Genomic DNA, 18,887 nt, shown 5'->3' with positions numbered 1-18,887 from the left:
TTGATATGTAAATAGCGGATTGTTATTTAAATTTCTTGCCCAGACGTATTGAGGCGACAGTCATGTTATCCAGGCGGAGAATGGCGGCATATGCCGGCGATGTCAATGTGCTGTGTGAAAGCTGATAATCTCCTTTCTGTATAGGCAATAAGCTAGTATATTTCGTGTACCAATTGGTTATAACAAAAATTAGTATCATATTAAATATATTAAATGTATAAACTTTGAAAGTTACATGAATTTGAAGAGCAGAGCTTCGAAATCTAGCTAAGTCAGGTGATGTGAAATTCTGCTGCGTGACCCCCTCTGCGTGGTAGCATTATATTCATAAAACATTGAATTTAACAGATATCATGGGCAGCCAACCACGATTTATCAGCATTTAAAATATATGTTAATTAACAAAGATAAATAATAAAGAGTACAAATGGCAATTAACTAGTAAACAAGCCTGAAATCTTAAATGTTGCCACGTGTTTTCCCGAACACATGATATGTGCAACATGTGACCACTATTCAGATTTACCGTAAATATTTGGAGTATGCTTGCACATCACTGCATATACACTGTGCATTTCTTTACCTCCGTATAAAATCAATAATTCATGTTGGGAGCCAAGTAACATTGTCTGCTCAGTGCAGATTTGTATTTTATTTTACTTGAGAGCATAATAGAAATACATAAGGCTTAATCATGGCGCCATGGTGGAAGGTCAGGTCGGGTATCAAATGTTATTATAACTTAAGGGGGTACTACACCCATCACATTTTTTATGCGGGTTTTTTGCATTTTGTGAAGAAATGAGAAAAAAAAATTGGTCAAAGTGGTATGCAAAATGAAGGGGCAAATCTTCTCGTTCTATTGGTGGTATTGATAATAATGTAGCTTACATGCTTTTAATTGTACAAGCCAAAGAGAGGTACATGATGACCCCATCACAATTTTGATCATATTTGCAATTTCAGAACTGCTGACGTGAATCTACTTTACACACTTATTTATCAGCAATGGCAGACCCTAATAGTACCAAAATATTTTTTATTTTGGAAATGCATTAATTATGCACAGCTTTGAAAACACAAATATGCATCAATTTCATGTTATCAATGAAATTAAACTTATTTTCCCCTTCCAGTTGACAATGATATGCAAAATTTGTGTTCACAAGGCAGCACATTTGTTTCAGGTTTGATACGGTTGAAATTAAAGAACAGTCAAAACAGTCAATTTTCAGTATTAGGTGAATTTTTGCTCAGTTTTCTGAGAAAATAGCAAAGCTTACAAAACACGATAATAATGTGAATCGGTATGTTCACAATGGTAAAACCTCAATATTAAACTGTTGGACACACCCTAAAACTTCATGTGTAGTAACGGTTTTCGTCACTTACCTGTAGCGGGTGTGTATTCCTTCCACTTTGAGAAAAAGATGAAAAATCCGTGTGAAACTTGGAACTGATAAAATCACTGCTCGCTTCGAAGATAAGCCGACGAAATCAACGCCATATTTTTATAATTGGTTTTGACCTTTGACTAAGGTTGCGCGATACTCGATACCGAGAATAAAATGATACCGGTATGCGTACGATACCGTACTTTACAGACATGACAGAATAGGCCTAAAGAATTATTCAATGGAACGTATTGAAAAACATATTAGAAAATCGAAAACAAATATTCTAATCTCTCATTCTCTATTAGCGACTTCAGGTAGCGAATAAATTGTGTGGTAGGTCTAGACTATCTCCAACTCTAGTGTGAGCTAGTGTGATGCAGAATCCCGGGTGCAGCACTGCTTTTATTGGAGTATAAATGATCCAGATCCAGATCTCGCAGCCCAGGCCCACCGCTAGGCCTAGGCCTACATTTAACAGTGTTTTGAATAATCCAATGGATTGTCTATGGGATATGCACTCAGCAGCACATCATGGCGGGTATTGGCGGGGCATGTAGGCCTACACGATAAAACATGTCAGGGTGTGTTTGTTATGTTATATTTATTACAATTAGGTAAAAATACCGATTTTGAAAAATGTTACGGTGCTTTAAATAACAATTGTTTTCCTAATGAAGGCCTACGTATACATGTAACGTCACAAAACACTTTTCAGCTACCTACCGTATCATTCACATTTAGAAGTGTACCCGGTATAGAAACTAGTTTACGCTGAGGGATGATTTCATACAATTTTTAACAAAAGGATTTTTCACACATCTGAGTTTTGGTGACCTTGAGCATTGTAAAGTGGCAATGTTCGATCCCAATCAAAGTAATTGCAAATCTTTTACAAAATATTTTCAGTACAAAAACGCGGTTTAAAATATGTTACGAAAGATTTGAAACTAGCCAATTGTAGGCCTATTGGTTTTGTTTACAATCAACACACAAATTGTGTTAATAATGTTTTAAACTTAAATTGTCAACAGAAAGAGTCAGCTGATCATCAGGTTTTATGTCTTCTTTTAACAAGAGTGGAAACAAAGGAACCCGAAGAATGTGCAAAGTTATTGACTTCGCTAGCATCTTAAAATTAAACTCTGAGTCAAAAATAAGCTTTGTTTCATTAATTAAAAAGAAAGTTGTAAAGTTGTTGTATCTTGTTAGTAAAGTGAAGTTTGCTACTGTTTTTATTATTACCTGTGTTTGCGATTCAAATCCCACAAAGAGTAAGCAAGTTCGTTATTAAATGTGGTAGGCCTCAGTACCCCCCTCCCTCCCCCAACATACACATTGACTCATTTAAGCGCGGATTCGGGGCTGACGGGCCAACCCCCCACAAAAAAAAAAAAAAAAGAGAGAGAAGGGAAGAAAGGAGAAAAGAGAAGAGAAAATGGAGGAAAGGAGGAGAGAAACTAAATTGCACGTAATTGAGTAGGCCGATGTTTAAATAATCGCACAGTCGGGACGATTGGAAGTAGGTCCTATATAGGCCTGCGATTATTTTCGGTATTGCTTGAAGGCGGGTCCTCGTCCTAAAAGCATGTGAAAATTACTGCGGGTCCGCCGATATGCAGGGCCCCTCACATTTTGCCACCAAAGTCAGTATTAAGACGGACTCCATACCGACTTCATCGATTTATGCATGCTTTAGTAAATTGCCAATCTCAAGTTTTGCAAATTGAGTTCGGGCCCTTTTTTCTGTTTAAAGCAATTGATTCAAATAGTAGTGTAAAAACAATGCATCGAATGGCTTCAATTCGACCTTCATCTTGCAAATTTTTCAAACTTCTCAGGGGGAACATCCCCCTCAGACTAACCCTTGCGTAGTGGATAAACATATGATCATTTTCGCTCTTCTTTCAACATTTGCAAATTTAAGCCCTATGTTAACACAATTTGCGGTATAGGCTTACAGGGAAAACTTGTCCAAGGAAGGTTTCATGGACCATCATTTAACAAATTCGCGGCTTTTTCAAACTAAAGTTTTACACACTAGTACCAAAATGGTCCACCAAAACACTTCATGATTTTCTTCATTTTACACTCCCCTGCGTAATCGATATACAAGTGGCCATTTTCGCTTCTTCTTTCGCCGATTTATGTTTAAAACAATTTAAAGGCCTACGACAATAGGGAAACTTGTCCAAGAAAGACTTCATGAACCGCACATTTCACAAATATTCGGCCGCCAAACTAAAATTTTACGCCGTGAGTAATAGCGCCAAAATTGTCCACCAAATCGCTTCAATTAGATCTTCATTTTGCACCAGTTTCTTATTTCTGAGGGGGGAACATCCTCCTCAGACAACCTCCTCATGTCGCGCAAGCGCGCTCCATGACCATTTTTTAAATTTAATTTTATTTTTCTAAAAATTCGCCGCCACCCCTGACTGCTCTAGATTGACAATCGACAAAAGCTGGTATCGCCCATCCCTATGGAGAGTGACATCCGCTGACATCACAGACCAGGCGGTGATGGAAACGATATCGCCAATTTTGAGGTCGCCATTAGATTTAACACATAATCATGAAATCGTCACAAAGAATTCTAAATTTGTTATGTGGTGTCAAAGCAAAATTATCTTACTTTAAAACCGTCGGGGTACGACAATTAATAAAAAAAAGTACCCCACTGCAAGTATGATAATTTTCTATTTGTAATTGCTAACCGTGTAGTTTGGTTTGAATGGGGCTGTCAGTGTATCTTCGCCAGCCCTCGACGTCACGTGTTGCGTTACGCTTCCTACGCCGCCTGTCACAGACGTAAAAAGTGGATCGCTAAAAAATAAGCGTCCTTACCAACCAGTCAACTTTAAGACAAATGGGTGAAAAGACACACTTTTACAAAGTTTTTTCATAATTATTTTTATTTCACATGATCCGTGCATATATCGCCTAGCTATAAATGAAAAAAATATTTTTTAGACCAATCAAACCAATATATGGGTGTAGTAACGGCCTTAAATACTACTTGTATTTCCCACCTTGCCTCTGTCACATATTTCCTTCATATTATTGACAGCAAGTCATAATTTTGACTTTGCTATTGCAAAATGTCATTTCATATCAAATTAGTAGACTTTCTTTGAAAAACATATCACTGGTGCCTGATGGGAATACCCGTCCGCCATTTCATTAAACTGGATCGTTTTAGCGTGATTTGCGCCCAGATGTATTGGGGGCGCTATACTCTCATTGAACAGGCAAAGTTCGCAAAACTAACAACGTTGTTATTTGCCAAACTCAATTAACATGATCCATGGGGTCGAACATGAATTATTCATAACGAGCTATAACGGATCGATAACTGGCCTCACTTTCTAGCTAGTAAACCAGCTGAATTTTTCATAGATTTTGCGTTGCTAATAGAACAACCGTGAATTTAGTGTCACCCCCTTGCTAGAATTTTAACCAGATTCTAGTCAAATAGATTCAAATAAATTGAATGGATTCTAATCAACTGTAACTAGTAAACTATTCATTTTCTGACAAGTGACCTCTTCATTTTTGAATAGAATTTGGATCATTTATTTGAATAGAATTTTCTATTCATTTTGAATAGATTCTCTTAAGTGCCCGGCGTACATGTTTACCTATTCAAATTTGAATAGATTCTATTCATTTTTGAATAGGTATTTTTAGAGTGTGATCCCTAAATAACTGCCATGTTTATCGACAAAGAAATAAACATTTGCCAAACTACCAACCCACCTCGTAAATTCTTTGGGATAGAGCAACACAACAAATTATTCCTCTTGGCCTAACATCACCCTCTATAGGCAGAATAATGCAAATGGATGTGGATACAAACAGTTGATAGCTGTCTGCTATTCATCAGTATGCAGTGATTACTATGGGCTATTCCAGGCGATATACATATGCCCTATGGAAGACATTATTAGTTATTAGGTGAAGCGGAGGTATGGTACGGGAAATTATCGTGCGCGAAGTGTCATACTGGGTGAAGCCGAACAAATTTATCATACCACTAAGTCATTCTAAATATTGAAATAATTACGTTTTTAAACATTTGAATTGCTGCTAAATAGGAAAAACATTACAAAAAATAGATGACTGTTCCGCGTATTACAGATTGCGTGCATTTTACGCACCGGTTTACGCTGAATCGCCTTTATCGCCGTACCTCGCCGTACACGCAGCATCGGGCTTGCGTAAATACGCTATCACTGACTAGATATAAAGCGTAAAATACGCACTCACTGACTAGATACAAAAATATATCAGGTTAGCGGTGTTCTTTGATATTTCCCTTAGTGGTATGATAAGACCTAATCTCCTACACAGGGGGTGTATATTTCAAATGGAATCACCCTTTCATGTAATCCCATTTGAAATTCACACTCCTTGTGTTCGAGATTAAGGTCATGTCTTCCATAGGGGGGTGTATGGATGGATATCCAATAAATGAAAGTAAAGAAGAGTCCTCTGTACCATTTTTCACCCTGCAGTGTCGGACATCAGTGTACATTTCATTGAGTGCAGCTTCAAATCGCTACTGTTTGCTCAAAGTGCTAGTGTACACACGCATGCGCTTAAAGATGCCACATAGATGTGCGCGCGAAACATCTGCTTCAATGCATTGACGTCACTGCCACATCAGGGTTAAAAATGGTATATAGGTACAGCACAACTTACATCTTCAATATTAGGTATAGTTGCAGACACTGCCATGAATCTGAGAATAGAATTGGTTGGATTGGTGACATCACACACGGTGCTCTTCTCTCTGTCTACAGCGGCTTGTACTGTCTTCATCCTGCTTACTACTGCCTCTACTGTGGCTCCTCTACACTCATCATTTAATGAATGTACCTATACACAGGTGCAAAAGGTGAGCAATAACTGTCAAAGATTGCAATTAAAATTATGTGGTTTATAATTAAGGTGGCCCCAGACAACTTGTAAATAACAAAGGTTTGTAAATACAAATGATATGCAATTGATCCGGTTATCAATTTCATTGCATGGGCCATTTTCAGAGCTTCATTTTGCTGAACATCCCATCATAATTAGACGTATGGTTCTGGAGATATGACCATTTTAGTGTTGCTTAAAACAATAAAATAAAAAGAAAATTGAATACTATAATGGCTATTATTTCAAAATCAGTATTCCCAACATCCGACTTATTTTGCTTGATCGCATCACAAATATGCAAATAGCATGACACAAACTATACAATACAAGAGGTGATCATACTCTACTCTCATCCTATCCAGTTAGAAGGTCATTGGGAAAAATTGCATATAAGCTTCAGAGTGGCATTTTTCGATAAACTATGCAAATAACATGACACAAAACTATACAGCACATCATGCCACCATATAATATCACAATACCGAGTTTGAACTTGAAGTTGATAAGTTATTGCATTTCAGCTGCAGAGTGGATTAATGAAACAGTATGCAAGATATGCAAATAAGCTTATTAATATTCATAAATATGCAAATAACATGATACAAAACTATACAGCACATCAGGCCACCATATCTTATCACCATATCCAGTGTGATATAAAATTTGATGGATTGAGCATGATATATAAATTTATTGGTTGAGCTAGAGTTTTCACTCTTTTCCTGTATAGAAGAAAAATAGTTAGCTATGACCCCATCATTGACAGCACTATGTTTTCCCCCAGGAAGGGGCTACGGAAGAAAAGGCGAAATTTTGGTGGGGACAAAATCTAAAAATTTGATGTTTTTGACTTTAAAATAAATTGTTGGTTCTGACTGGTTGGGAAAACAGGGTATGGGCAGTAGATAAGCTCAAGTTTCTATGATTCCCATGTGTTCTCCCCTGGCAAGTGATGCCAAAAAAGTCAATTCTTTATTACTTCCGTGGCACGAGCTGTGCGCCATGCGTAGACGAGCGTACACACAGAAGAAATAAACAATCACGCTGATTGGCTGATCAACGGACTTGACAACAAGCCGGTTGACCCATTGGTCATCGGCACGGCGCGTAGAAGGCGACCTTGATACACGATCGCAATTCACCAGCGCGTACCCGGACCACGGAAGTAATAAAAAATTAACTTTAGACCCCATTAGATACCTCATCTATAAGGAATAACCTGACCAACTGCACCAAAGATTTGTTGTCTCTCCACTTCCTTGTCATGCTGTCCCACTTCTCCTGTTAAAAGAAAATATAATATCAGAAAATATTTGCCATGAAGACAAAAGTAAAGGAGTTAGTGTAGAGTCCGAAGTTTTCCGTTTTACAGAAAACGGAAAAAAAATCACGGAATCGGAGGTACGGAAAGTGGATTTTAGAAAACGGTAAACTTTGGACTCTAAGTTAGTGTGTGAATGAAGTCAAAATCTTCAAGGGCCATTTGGGCCAGTGGGTTTGAAATCTATGACCCCTCAGCAAGACTTATGTCTAAGTTGAGACAAGGAATAATTTCTTGTTTCTGGAACTACAAACCTAGAATAAATTATTAGTTTCATCTAAGTAGGGAACCTATGTGGTTGATTATCCTACACATCGTTAAATCTGCTTAGGCCCTTCACAATTGAGTCTTAGTTTCCTGTTTCATGGTTGAAAACAAGGGATGAGGCGACTTTTAATTATTAATTATCTATTATTTTCTTTATTTTGAAACAAGTGGTCGCATCCTACATCAACCTGTTTTGATCGCGGAACATGCATTTAATTATTTTACAACTATGTTTGATTTCATACATAAGTAATGGTACAGTTATGTTCTTTGTTTATTCATCATTAATATAGTTGATACTTTTAGCAAAGTCAGAAAGTAGCAAATGGAAGTCATTAAAAGTTATTTTAAAAGAGAAAATCCAAAATAAAAATAAAATAATTAAATATTTTACAATTCTCTACTTTGGACGCGCGCGGGAAACAGGAAACTAAGAATTAATTGCAAAGGGCCTTATTTGACTGGTTTTACCAGCTTGGCGTTCATGTAGCTTTGTCTATTTCTGCTGAGTTTCCCATTGGGAAGGATCAGAACAAACAAACAAACAAAACAATTTTCAAGTGCAAAATTGTAATATCACACTCCCTGCTCCACATTTATGACACATTTAAAAGACTTCAGACTCACAAATCAACAACAGGTATTGGCATATTATATGATATGATATTGAAGCCATCAGCAGCATAGCCAGCCATTTTGTGTGGAGTAGGGCAAAGCCAAATGTTTGTCGTTTTTGACATTTTACTCTTTGCCATCCCCATTTTATCCCAGAAAATATTCTCTAGAGGGCAATTTGCCCTCTACCCCGGCTCCCCCTGCCAATGAATTGCCCTCTACCCCAGCTCGCCCTGGCAACATCACTGTAAGTCAGCATTGAGTCTGTCTAGCTGACAACATTTTACGGGCCCAGAGCTCAGGCCTACAAGGTAGCATATTGACATGCACACAGTGATTATCATGCGCTTTTTGACAAGGGCTCATTTTATTTCAAATACTGAATGGACTTCCAGAGAGACTATAACTACTCCTGATTCCAGAAAAATACAGCACTGATATTCTTTTTTGGATTACAAAAATACAATGCTGTTTTACCAAATGAAATATGGCTAAATCCTAATCCTTTAGTTTGTTCCAACTGGCAATGAAAGTAAAATCAATTTTTTGCTTGAAATTTTTTTTCTGGGTTTCTAAAATGAAATGTGGTAAAATTGCTACCAAATAAATGTGCCCTGCCTACGGGAAATAAACTTGTTTGTTATAAGCCTAACATGATTTTTTTTCTTGAATTAAAAAAAAAAAAGCGCAGTGATTTATAGTGCGCTATGCACAGGCACAACGCCTAGACGTTGATCCACAAGCCTCAGCACACTTTACAGTAATGTTAGGCTATATAATGACTGTTTGCAAACTTATCATCTGAGAAAACAAACAAATGTTGATGGCTAATTATACATACAGGTGTAGTACAGACAATGTTGACAGTTTGTAGCAAGAAGTAGTCATCAATATCAGTGTCTCCTGTAAGCTCTTGACATTTCAGTCCTAATGGTTCAAACTTTTCTTTCCATTCTTGACAGCGTTGACTGCACAGCACTTTGATAGGTGCCACTGAAATAGATAAATGAATAAAAATGTTTGTGACACAAAAACAGACCTATTGTGCAAAACCTGAAAAAAATAACATCCCTAGTAACTAATTCTCCCAAATGGAAAGCTTCTCCTGGTAATTCTCTATCTCAGGGTTGTTTCTTCTATTGCACTTACCCATTTCACACCTCTGTCAAAGGGGCACCTACTTTAAATCCCTATTGGTTTGTACATACAGGGCACAAATACTATGGTGACTCTTCATTCAAGGGCAAAGAGCAAATTTTTCATATTGACTTTGGAAGTGGCTTCTTTCTAATTCCTTCTATTTTTTTCTTTTTTTAACTATGAATGGCTAGCATGCTTTTTATCAGATATCTGACTTGCTTTGTGCATAGGTCTAAACCATGGATTTCCATAGACTCAAGCATGTGTCTCTTACAGAGATGCCAGTCAGTTTCACTCAAAAAACCTGAAAAACCTGAAAAAGCACGTTTATGCAGGCCAAAAGCCCCAAAACGGGCTGAAAATAAATAAAAACGCGGGAATTTGGACTCACAAAAAACCTGATTTCAGGTTAAAACCTGAAAACTGGCATCTCTGCTCTTATGAACCAACCTAAATCTTAGAAATAATTGTTCGAACACTTTAAAGGCCTTATTGGAAATGGTCCTCCTTCTACCCCCGTACAATGTTGGCATGCCCAATATGCTCATCTTCACCGTATCTTCTCCCAACATTGTTTGTTGGGGAAAGGGGACGGGGTATGCGTAAGATGAAAATTGTGACAACACTATTATAATTCTTAGTTTCCAGTGACTTGTATAGCGTGCGCACTACAGTAAGAAGAACATGGAAATAAGAGTAGGTGTTCGAACACATTTTTCCGGGATTGTAGCTAAACAAACAAACAAACAAACAAACAAGACCAGTACTTACTGTAAACAATTTTGCTGTTGAATGCTGATTGTCCCAAAGCTATCAACAACCTCACGATGGCTAACTCAAACACAACTGTTTTGCCTGCACCAGTTGGAGCACACACAACAACAGGACGGTCACTGTATAATACCTGCAGTTTAAAAAATAAACACAAATAAAAACACACATACTCAACAACCCTTATGCTGCAAATGTGGTACCGGTATGGAAAAATATGCTAAATATAAGTTTGTATTACATTTAAGACCAGACACACTATAACTATAATATGCCATATAATGCTGATAGCAATGCAGTCAATGACATACAATGCTATCTACTGCTGATGATAGCAATGTAGTTGATAAGATACAATGGTATCTACTACTGATAGCAATGTAGTCAATAAGATACTTGTATGCTATCTACTGCTGATAGCAATGTAGTCAATGAAATATTATACTATACTATCTACTGCTGATAGAAATGTAGTCAATAAGATACAATGCTATCTACTGCTGATAGCAATGTAGTCAATGACATACAATGCTATCTACTGCTGATAGCAATGTAGTCAATGAAATATTATAGTATACTATCTACTGCTGATAGAAATGTAGTCAATAAGATACAATGCTATCTACTACTGATAGCAATGTAGTCAATAAGATACAATGCTTTCTACTGCTGATAGCAATGTAGTCAATGACATACAATGCTATCTACTGCTGATAGCAATGTAGTCAATGAAATATTATACTATACTATCTACTGCTGATAGAAATGTAGTCAATAAGATACAATGCTATCTACTGCTGATAGAAATGTAGTCAATAAGATACAATGCTATCTACTACTGATAGCAATGTAGTCAATAAGATACAATGCTTTCTACTGCTGATAGCAATGTAGTCAATGACATACAATGCTATCTACTGCTGATAGCAATGTAGTCAATGAAATATTATAGTATACTATCTACTGCTGATAGAAATGTAGTCAATAAGATACAATGCTATCTACTACTGATAGCAATGTAGTCAATAAGATACAATGCTTTCTACTGCTGATAGCAATGTAGTCAATGACATACAATGCTATCTACTGCTGATAGCAATGTAGTCAATGAAATATTATAGTATACTATCTACTGCTGATAGAAATGTAGTCAATAAGATACAATGCTATCTACTACTGATAGCAATGTAGTCAATAAGATACAATGCTTTCTACTGCTGATAGCAATGTAGTCAATGACATACAATGCTATCTACTGCTGATAGCAATGTACTCAATGAAATATTATACTATACTATCTACTGCTGATAGAAATGTAGTCAATAAGATACAATGCTATCTACTGCTGATAGCAATGTAGTCAATGACATACAATGCTATCTACTGCTGATAGCAATGTAGTCAATGAAATATTATAGTATACTATCTACTGCTGATAGAAATGTAGTCAATAAGATACAATACTATCTACTACTGATAGCAATGTAGTCAATAAGATACAATGCTTTCTACTGCTGATAGCAATGTAGTCAATGACATACAATGCTATCTACTGCTGATAGCAATGTACTCAATGAAATATTATACTATACTATCTACTGCTGATAGAAATGTAGTCAATAAGATACAATGCTATCTACTGCTGATAGCAATGTAGTCAATGACATACAATGCTATCTACTGCTGATAGCAATGTAGTCAATGACATACAATGCTATCTACTGCTGATAGCAATGTAGTCAATGAAATATTATAGTATACTATCTACTGCTGATAGAAATGTAGTCAATAAGATACAATGCTATCTACTACTGATAGCAATGTAGTCAATAAGATACAATGCTTTCTACTGCTGATAGCAATGTAGTCAATGACATACAATGCTATCTACTGCTGATAGCAATGTAGTCAATGAAATATTATAGTATACTATCTACTGCTGATAGAAATGTAGTCAATAAGATACAATGCTATCTACTGCTGATAGCAATGTAGTCAATGACATACAATGCTATCTACTGCTGATAGCACAATGTAGTCAATGAAATATTATAGTATACTATCTACTGCTGATAGAAATGTAGTCAATAAGATACAATGCTATCTACTACTGATAGCAATGTAGTCAATAAGATACAATGCTTTCTACTGCTGATAGCAATGTAGTCAAGTACACACAATGCTATCTACTACTGATATGATAGCAATGTAGTCAATGTAGTAAATGAAATACAATGCTATCTACTGCTGATAGCAATGTAGTCAATGACATACAATGCTATCTACTGCTGATAGCAATGTAGTCAATAAGATACAATGCTGTCTACTGCTGATAGCAATGCAGTAAATGAACTACAATGATATGTACTGCTGATAGCAATGTAGTCCATAAGATACAATGCTTTCTACTGCTGATATGATAGCAATGTAGTCAAAAAGATACAATGCTATCTACTGCTGATAGCAATGTAGTCAATGAAATACAATGCTATCTACTGCTGATAGCAATGTAGTCAAGTACACACAATGCTATCTACTACTGATATGATAGCAATGTAGTCAATGTAGTAAATGAAATACAATGCTATCTACTGCTGATAGCAATGTAGTCAATAAGACTACTGCTGATAGCAATGTAGTCAATAAGATACAATGCTGTCTACTGCTGATAGCAATGCAGTAAATGAACTACAATGATATGTACTGCTGATAGCAATGTAGTCCATAAGATACAATGCTTTCTACTGCTGATAGCAATGTAGTCAAAAAGATACAATGCTATCTACTGCTGATAGCAATGTAGTCAATGAAATACAATGCTATCTACTGCTGATAGCAATGTAGTAAATGAACTACAATGATATGTACTGCTGATAGCAATGTAGTCAATAAGATACAATGCTTTCTACTGCTGATAGCAATGTAGTCAAAAAGATACAATGCTATCTACTGCTGATAGCAATGTAGTCAAAAAGATACAATGCTATCTACTGCTGATAGCAATGTAGTCAATGAAATACAATGCTATCTACTGCTGATAGCAATGTAGTAAATGAACTACAATGATATGTACTGCTGATAGCAATGTAGTCAATAAGATACAATGCTATCTCCTGCTGATAGCAATGTAGTAAATGAACTACAATGAATGTACTGCTGATAGCAATGTAGTCAATAAGATACAATGCTATCTACTGCTGATAGCAATGTAGTAAATGAACTACAATGATTTGTACTGCTGATAGCAATGTAGTCAAAAGATACAATGCTATCTCCTGCTGATAGCAATGTAGTCGATGAAATACAATGCTTTCTACTGCTGATAGCAAATGTAGTCAATGAGATACTATGTTGTCTACTGCTGATAGCAATGTAGTCAATGAAATACAATGCTATATACTGCTGATGATAGCAATGTAGTCAATAAGATACAATGCTTTTGCTTATATACATTGGTTCACCTTAAATTTGGAGTGATGTTGTTGCAATATCAAATCACTTAAATTCACTTAAAGTTAATTGCGAGAGCATACTCGCACACATACAAAGTGGTTTATCGGCACACTTGCAGCAAAAATGTGAAAGGGCATTGATGTCACTACCAAACTTGAACTGAACTAAAGAATAGCAATAGAGCCAATGTCATACATTAACATAAGTAACATCGCTATCTACTGCTGATAGCAATGAACTCAAATACACACATTCCTATTATAATGCATATTATACATTAAATTATAATGATAACAAATCTATACTTACATCATCCAGAATCTTAGATTGCACAATGTTGAAATATGGAAAAGGAAAAACACTTCTGTAGGACTCAGCTATGGTTATATTGTTAAGAACATAATGGTTTGATACAGATCAACTTATGTTAAAAACAATGCAGTATACAATGTGTCACTTGTACAGAATTATAAAGGTCAGAGAAGATATATTACCCTTCCCACAATCCTTGGCAACATAAAACATCACCTCATTTCAAAAAACAATCCCTTTACTTTGTACATGTTTCCTTTGTTTTCATTTTGAGAATAGACTGGCCAAACATGGGTCGATAGTCAAGAAATAACCATATTTAGTATGCTCTATTAATTGAGGTACATTTCTTCACTATCGACACATGTTGCACTACAGAAAATTGAACTGTAGTTAAATCAGGACAATGTTTATAGCAAAATAATGTGAAAGTAGTGTCAGTGGCAATGACATTAAAGGATACGGATCTCATCTATGGATCTGAGCTTTTGTGTCCCATGCATTGAACCTCCGGGTGTGATGACACCTGAAACAAACAATACAACAAACAATTACACAATCAAATCAAACTTTTAAAGGTGTGTGACCAAATAGGTTATTCCAGTTGAAATCCACACACCTCCTATGGAAGCATGACCTTAATATCCCACACAGGGGGTTTAGATATCAAATGGAGTCACCCAATCCAGTAACCCAGTTTAAATTTCACACTCCCTGTGTGGAAGGTTAAGGTCATGTCTTCCACGGAGGGTGTATGGATTTAAACTGGAATAGCCCATATACAACCTCTCCCTAATCCCCATCCCCCACTTTACTCCATGAAAATGCTAGTTTTGGTATCAGGAAAAAGCTTAATTAAATTTTCTTTCATAACTCTTGTGAAATTTTAGGACTGAAATATGTATCTTTGAGTGTACATGATCAAAAACATGGTAGTTTGGTATTAGCACCCTGGACAGAAGCCATGTACCATCCTATATGGACCACTGTGATACACATTAATTTGGTTATTTGGTTTTAGAACCAAATTGATGGATCAATAAAGATAATAACTCAAAACTTGGAATAGGAATGATTGGGAGTTGGTAGAACACATTATGTGTTATTAATACAAATATTACATGCCTATGAGTGTGATAGTACAAAATATTATGAGGTCCAATTTTGACTTTTCTATTTCACTAGGCGTAGCCGAGTGAAATAGATCAGTCAAAATTTGACCGAATTATATATTTTTACTATTACACAAATATTGGCATGTAATATTTGTTTTATATCATGATATCACATGGTTTCTTTTCATGTCATGTGATAGTAAAAACTATCACATGGCTAAAGTCACTGTAATCATGATGTAAAATCGCATCACCCACCTTTAACAGCTGTAATGTCAGTGAAAAAAAAAGTGTGTGGTCTGATTGGGTATAGATCGCAACCACATTTAACTCTTTGTTCATAAAGTTTGATAACCAAAATTTTGGAAGTACATCTGTCATGTGACCAGTCCAAAGTTTCAGTTGAAGTCTGGAGGTTCCAGGTGCAACGCTGTAAATAGTACATAAGTTCCAGTATTACTCTTACAGATTCCATAAATCTATTTACAACTTCTGGATGACTGATAAATGGGCTATTCCAGTTGAAACCCATACACCGCCTATGGAAGACATGTCCTTAATCTTCCACACAACTAGTGTGAATTTCAAATAGGGTTACCTAAATGGGTGACTCCATCAAAACACCCCTTGTGTAGGAGATCAAAGTCATCCATAGTGGCCTAGGGGTGTACGGATTTCAACTGAAATAATCCAAAGCTATAAAATACTTCAGTTCATGCCCAGTTACTTACTTGGTATATTCAATGTGTTGGGTGTATCAGCTACCATTTGTTGATGATATGGAACATGGTGAGGTTGTATAGGTGTAGCAGCAGCAGCAGGAGTATGGATGGCAGGCTGAGACATAACACTTGAATGGCGGGGTTGAGATGCAGCAGCAGGAGTATGGATGGCAGACTGAGACATAACACTTGAATGGTGTTGTATAGGTGCAGCAGGAGTATGGATGGCAGTCTGAGATAAAACACTAAGATTGTGACTTGCTGATGCCTGTGATGATGATGGTGTTTGCGATTGGTACATTTTCCTGAACTTCTTTGATGTAAATGAGGGTATGAATCTCTGACCAGAACTTCTGTTAATGTGTGAACAAAAGGAAATTTATGCATGAAAACAGGTTATAATGAGCTTGGTATTTTTCACCCACTTGTGGTTTTAGGAAAAGGAGGAGGGGGAATCTGAAAATTTGTTGTGCTTAGGGTGCTAATTAGGCTGTATAAAATTAATTTTTTGGTTTTCACCCCCTCATGACTTAATTTCTAGGATTAGACAGATTTTTCTTTTTAGATTTTTTAAAAATATTTTGAATGGTTTATGAAAACTTCTTACATCTACATTTTAGTTAAGTAGAGAACAACGAACCAACTTCAAGTCTTTTGTGGTCCTCTAGGGGGTTTAACATTTGAAAAAAAAATGTTGCGCATTGTTAGAAAAGACCAAAAAGTACTAACAATGCTATTTTACATTGAAGAAGAAGAAGAAAAAAAAAACTCACTCCTTCAATGAAAATCCTTTGGGAGAGAACCAACACTTAATTTCATGCAACCTAAGGTGGAATACAGTACTCACCTTGGCGGCTGTGAATTTGGAATAACCATGGCATCAGCATCATCAACCTGAGATAATCTTTGGCTGCCAGGTGCATAGTCTTCATATTGACTTTTATTGATCAGATCTTGTGACATTCCAGGAAATCCCACATCTAGGAGATCATTATCAACACTTGAGAAAAACGATGAACTTTGTGATTGCTGGTGTATGTTGCCATCACTTTGTTTTCTTTTTAAGATGCCTTTTGGTTCTGAAATTATAAATAAATTGTACACAAATATGATCAACCAACATGAAAATACAGGTAGGGTCCTGGGGTGGAGATCTTGGGAATCTAAGCTTTTTTTAAACACAACTGGGTGAACTATTCCAGGTTCAATTTCAGATGGTACTTATGGTAGAATTAAACTTGCTGGATTATTGGCTTCGAAAATAGAATTGGCAAAATTATATCAATGACTTCCAAGTTCCCCTGAAGTTCCACTCTCTCCATGGTACATTTAGAATTGGGTAAATGAACCATGAAAGTAGGCCCTATGGCATCCTTTGGAGGGGAGTTAAGCATTCAGTCCTACAGGTGTAAAGAGAGCCATATACAGTATTATGTAACTGGATCGCCGGTCATATTCAAAAAGAGTAGGGATCTGAATCTGGATGCTTTACTCCAATTAAGCAGGTTATACTGCATGACATCAGAGGTTGACCTAATATTCTGGGCTATGAGTTGATTGTCCAAGAATTTGATGAGTTCTGTCTTAAAACTGGTTAGTTTTGTTGAATTCCATATATGCCATGGGGCAAGTAATTCCAGGCTTTGATATTGTCCATGGGAAAAAACTTAAGTTTGTTTGTGTAAATGTTGCATGAGGTCTAGTTAGGTTAGGTGTTCCTGCCAGACAATATCTACAAAGATTGTGGAAACTTTAAACATCAAGATCCACTTCAAATCATTCAACATTTCAGTGACGCTACATAATGTAAATAAAACAAAATCTGATTTCAAGAAGATGGCTTTTTCAAAGATTTCTCCTATTTTTTTTTTATTGTTAATTTGACAATTTTCCAGCGATTTGACAATTTACCAGCAATTGGCAAATTTACTGGTACCTTATATTTCTGTGATTGTGTAAATCAGGACTGAAAAAACAACTGAACACAACAATGGTGTAATGAAAGGAAAATCACATAATCTTACCTTTAAATCTGCTGTTTGCAATCAATTGTGAAGCTGAAATGTCATCACAATCATTAGTTCTTAGTGCTTGTGAGCTGGCAATATCATCTAGGCAAGGTGGTGCAGGAATGTTGGAAACCATGGAACTTGTAAACGGTCTCCTGAATAAGAAACAAAAAATTCACATTACGACATTGCTGATTTTTAAGATTTCATGTAATTGGGAAACAACAAAAAAACAACCCCTCCCAATATTTTGATTAGGAGGATGGTCCACAATCATTCCTCAAATGTTGATGCCTGCATGTGGATTTGTGACATAACATACATGCCAACATTGTAAAAATAAAAATCTGTACAGGGTGCGAGCGAAGCACACGCTCACGGTAACGACGCATACTTGCCAACCAGGGTTAGCGGTGACCTGCTGAGTCCAGGGGTCCAAGTTGGCAAATAAAGGGGTCCAGGCATCTAATTCTACAGAGACTAACAGAATTAAGTGGTCCAAATCACGGGGACCTGCCAAATCAAGGAGTCCTGGACCCCAAGACCCCTTAAAACGCTACCCCTGTTGCCAACCTTTGGAACTAAGGTCGGTGTCTAATTAGAGTGAAGCGAGAAGCGAAACTTTGGAAAAAAGAAGAAGTTATAGACCCTAAATTACTTGTTATTTAAGGTTGGAAAAAAAAATTAAATTAAATTTTTTTTAAATTAAATTAAAAAAAATTCAGTTTTGGGCAACTTTAGAGAACCACTGGCCCTATTCTGAAGTGCTAGGATTATTCACAGGTAATTTGAAAACAAATTTGAAAAAAAAAAACCACGAAAAAATTACAGTTTGTTATTTA

General features: G+C 36.3%; 1 protein-coding gene across 1 annotated transcript in view; it reads right to left on the bottom strand.

Moving 5' to 3' along the window:
• The window catches only part of LOC140143636 (probable ATP-dependent DNA helicase HFM1), a 46,844-nt gene that overhangs the window by 25,426 nt on the left and 2,531 nt on the right, over positions 1-18,887 (bottom strand). Inside the window, 9 exon segments of the mRNA XM_072165452.1 lie at positions 6,099-6,275; positions 7,521-7,601; positions 9,365-9,516; positions 10,435-10,567; positions 14,197-14,264; positions 14,663-14,725; positions 16,046-16,389; positions 16,884-17,115; positions 18,061-18,200. Of these exon segments, the coding sequence (XP_072021553.1) occupies positions 6,099-6,275; positions 7,521-7,601; positions 9,365-9,516; positions 10,435-10,567; positions 14,197-14,264; positions 14,663-14,725; positions 16,046-16,389; positions 16,884-17,115; positions 18,061-18,200 (1,390 nt within the window).

The sequence above is a fragment of the Amphiura filiformis genome, unplaced genomic scaffold, assembly GCF_039555335.1.
Source record: "Amphiura filiformis unplaced genomic scaffold, Afil_fr2py scaffold_25, whole genome shotgun sequence".
Taxonomy (NCBI): Eukaryota; Metazoa; Echinodermata; class Ophiuroidea; order Amphilepidida; family Amphiuridae; genus Amphiura; species Amphiura filiformis.
The sequence above is the reverse complement of the archived record's forward strand: the minus strand, read 5'-3'. Positions and strand labels throughout refer to the sequence as shown.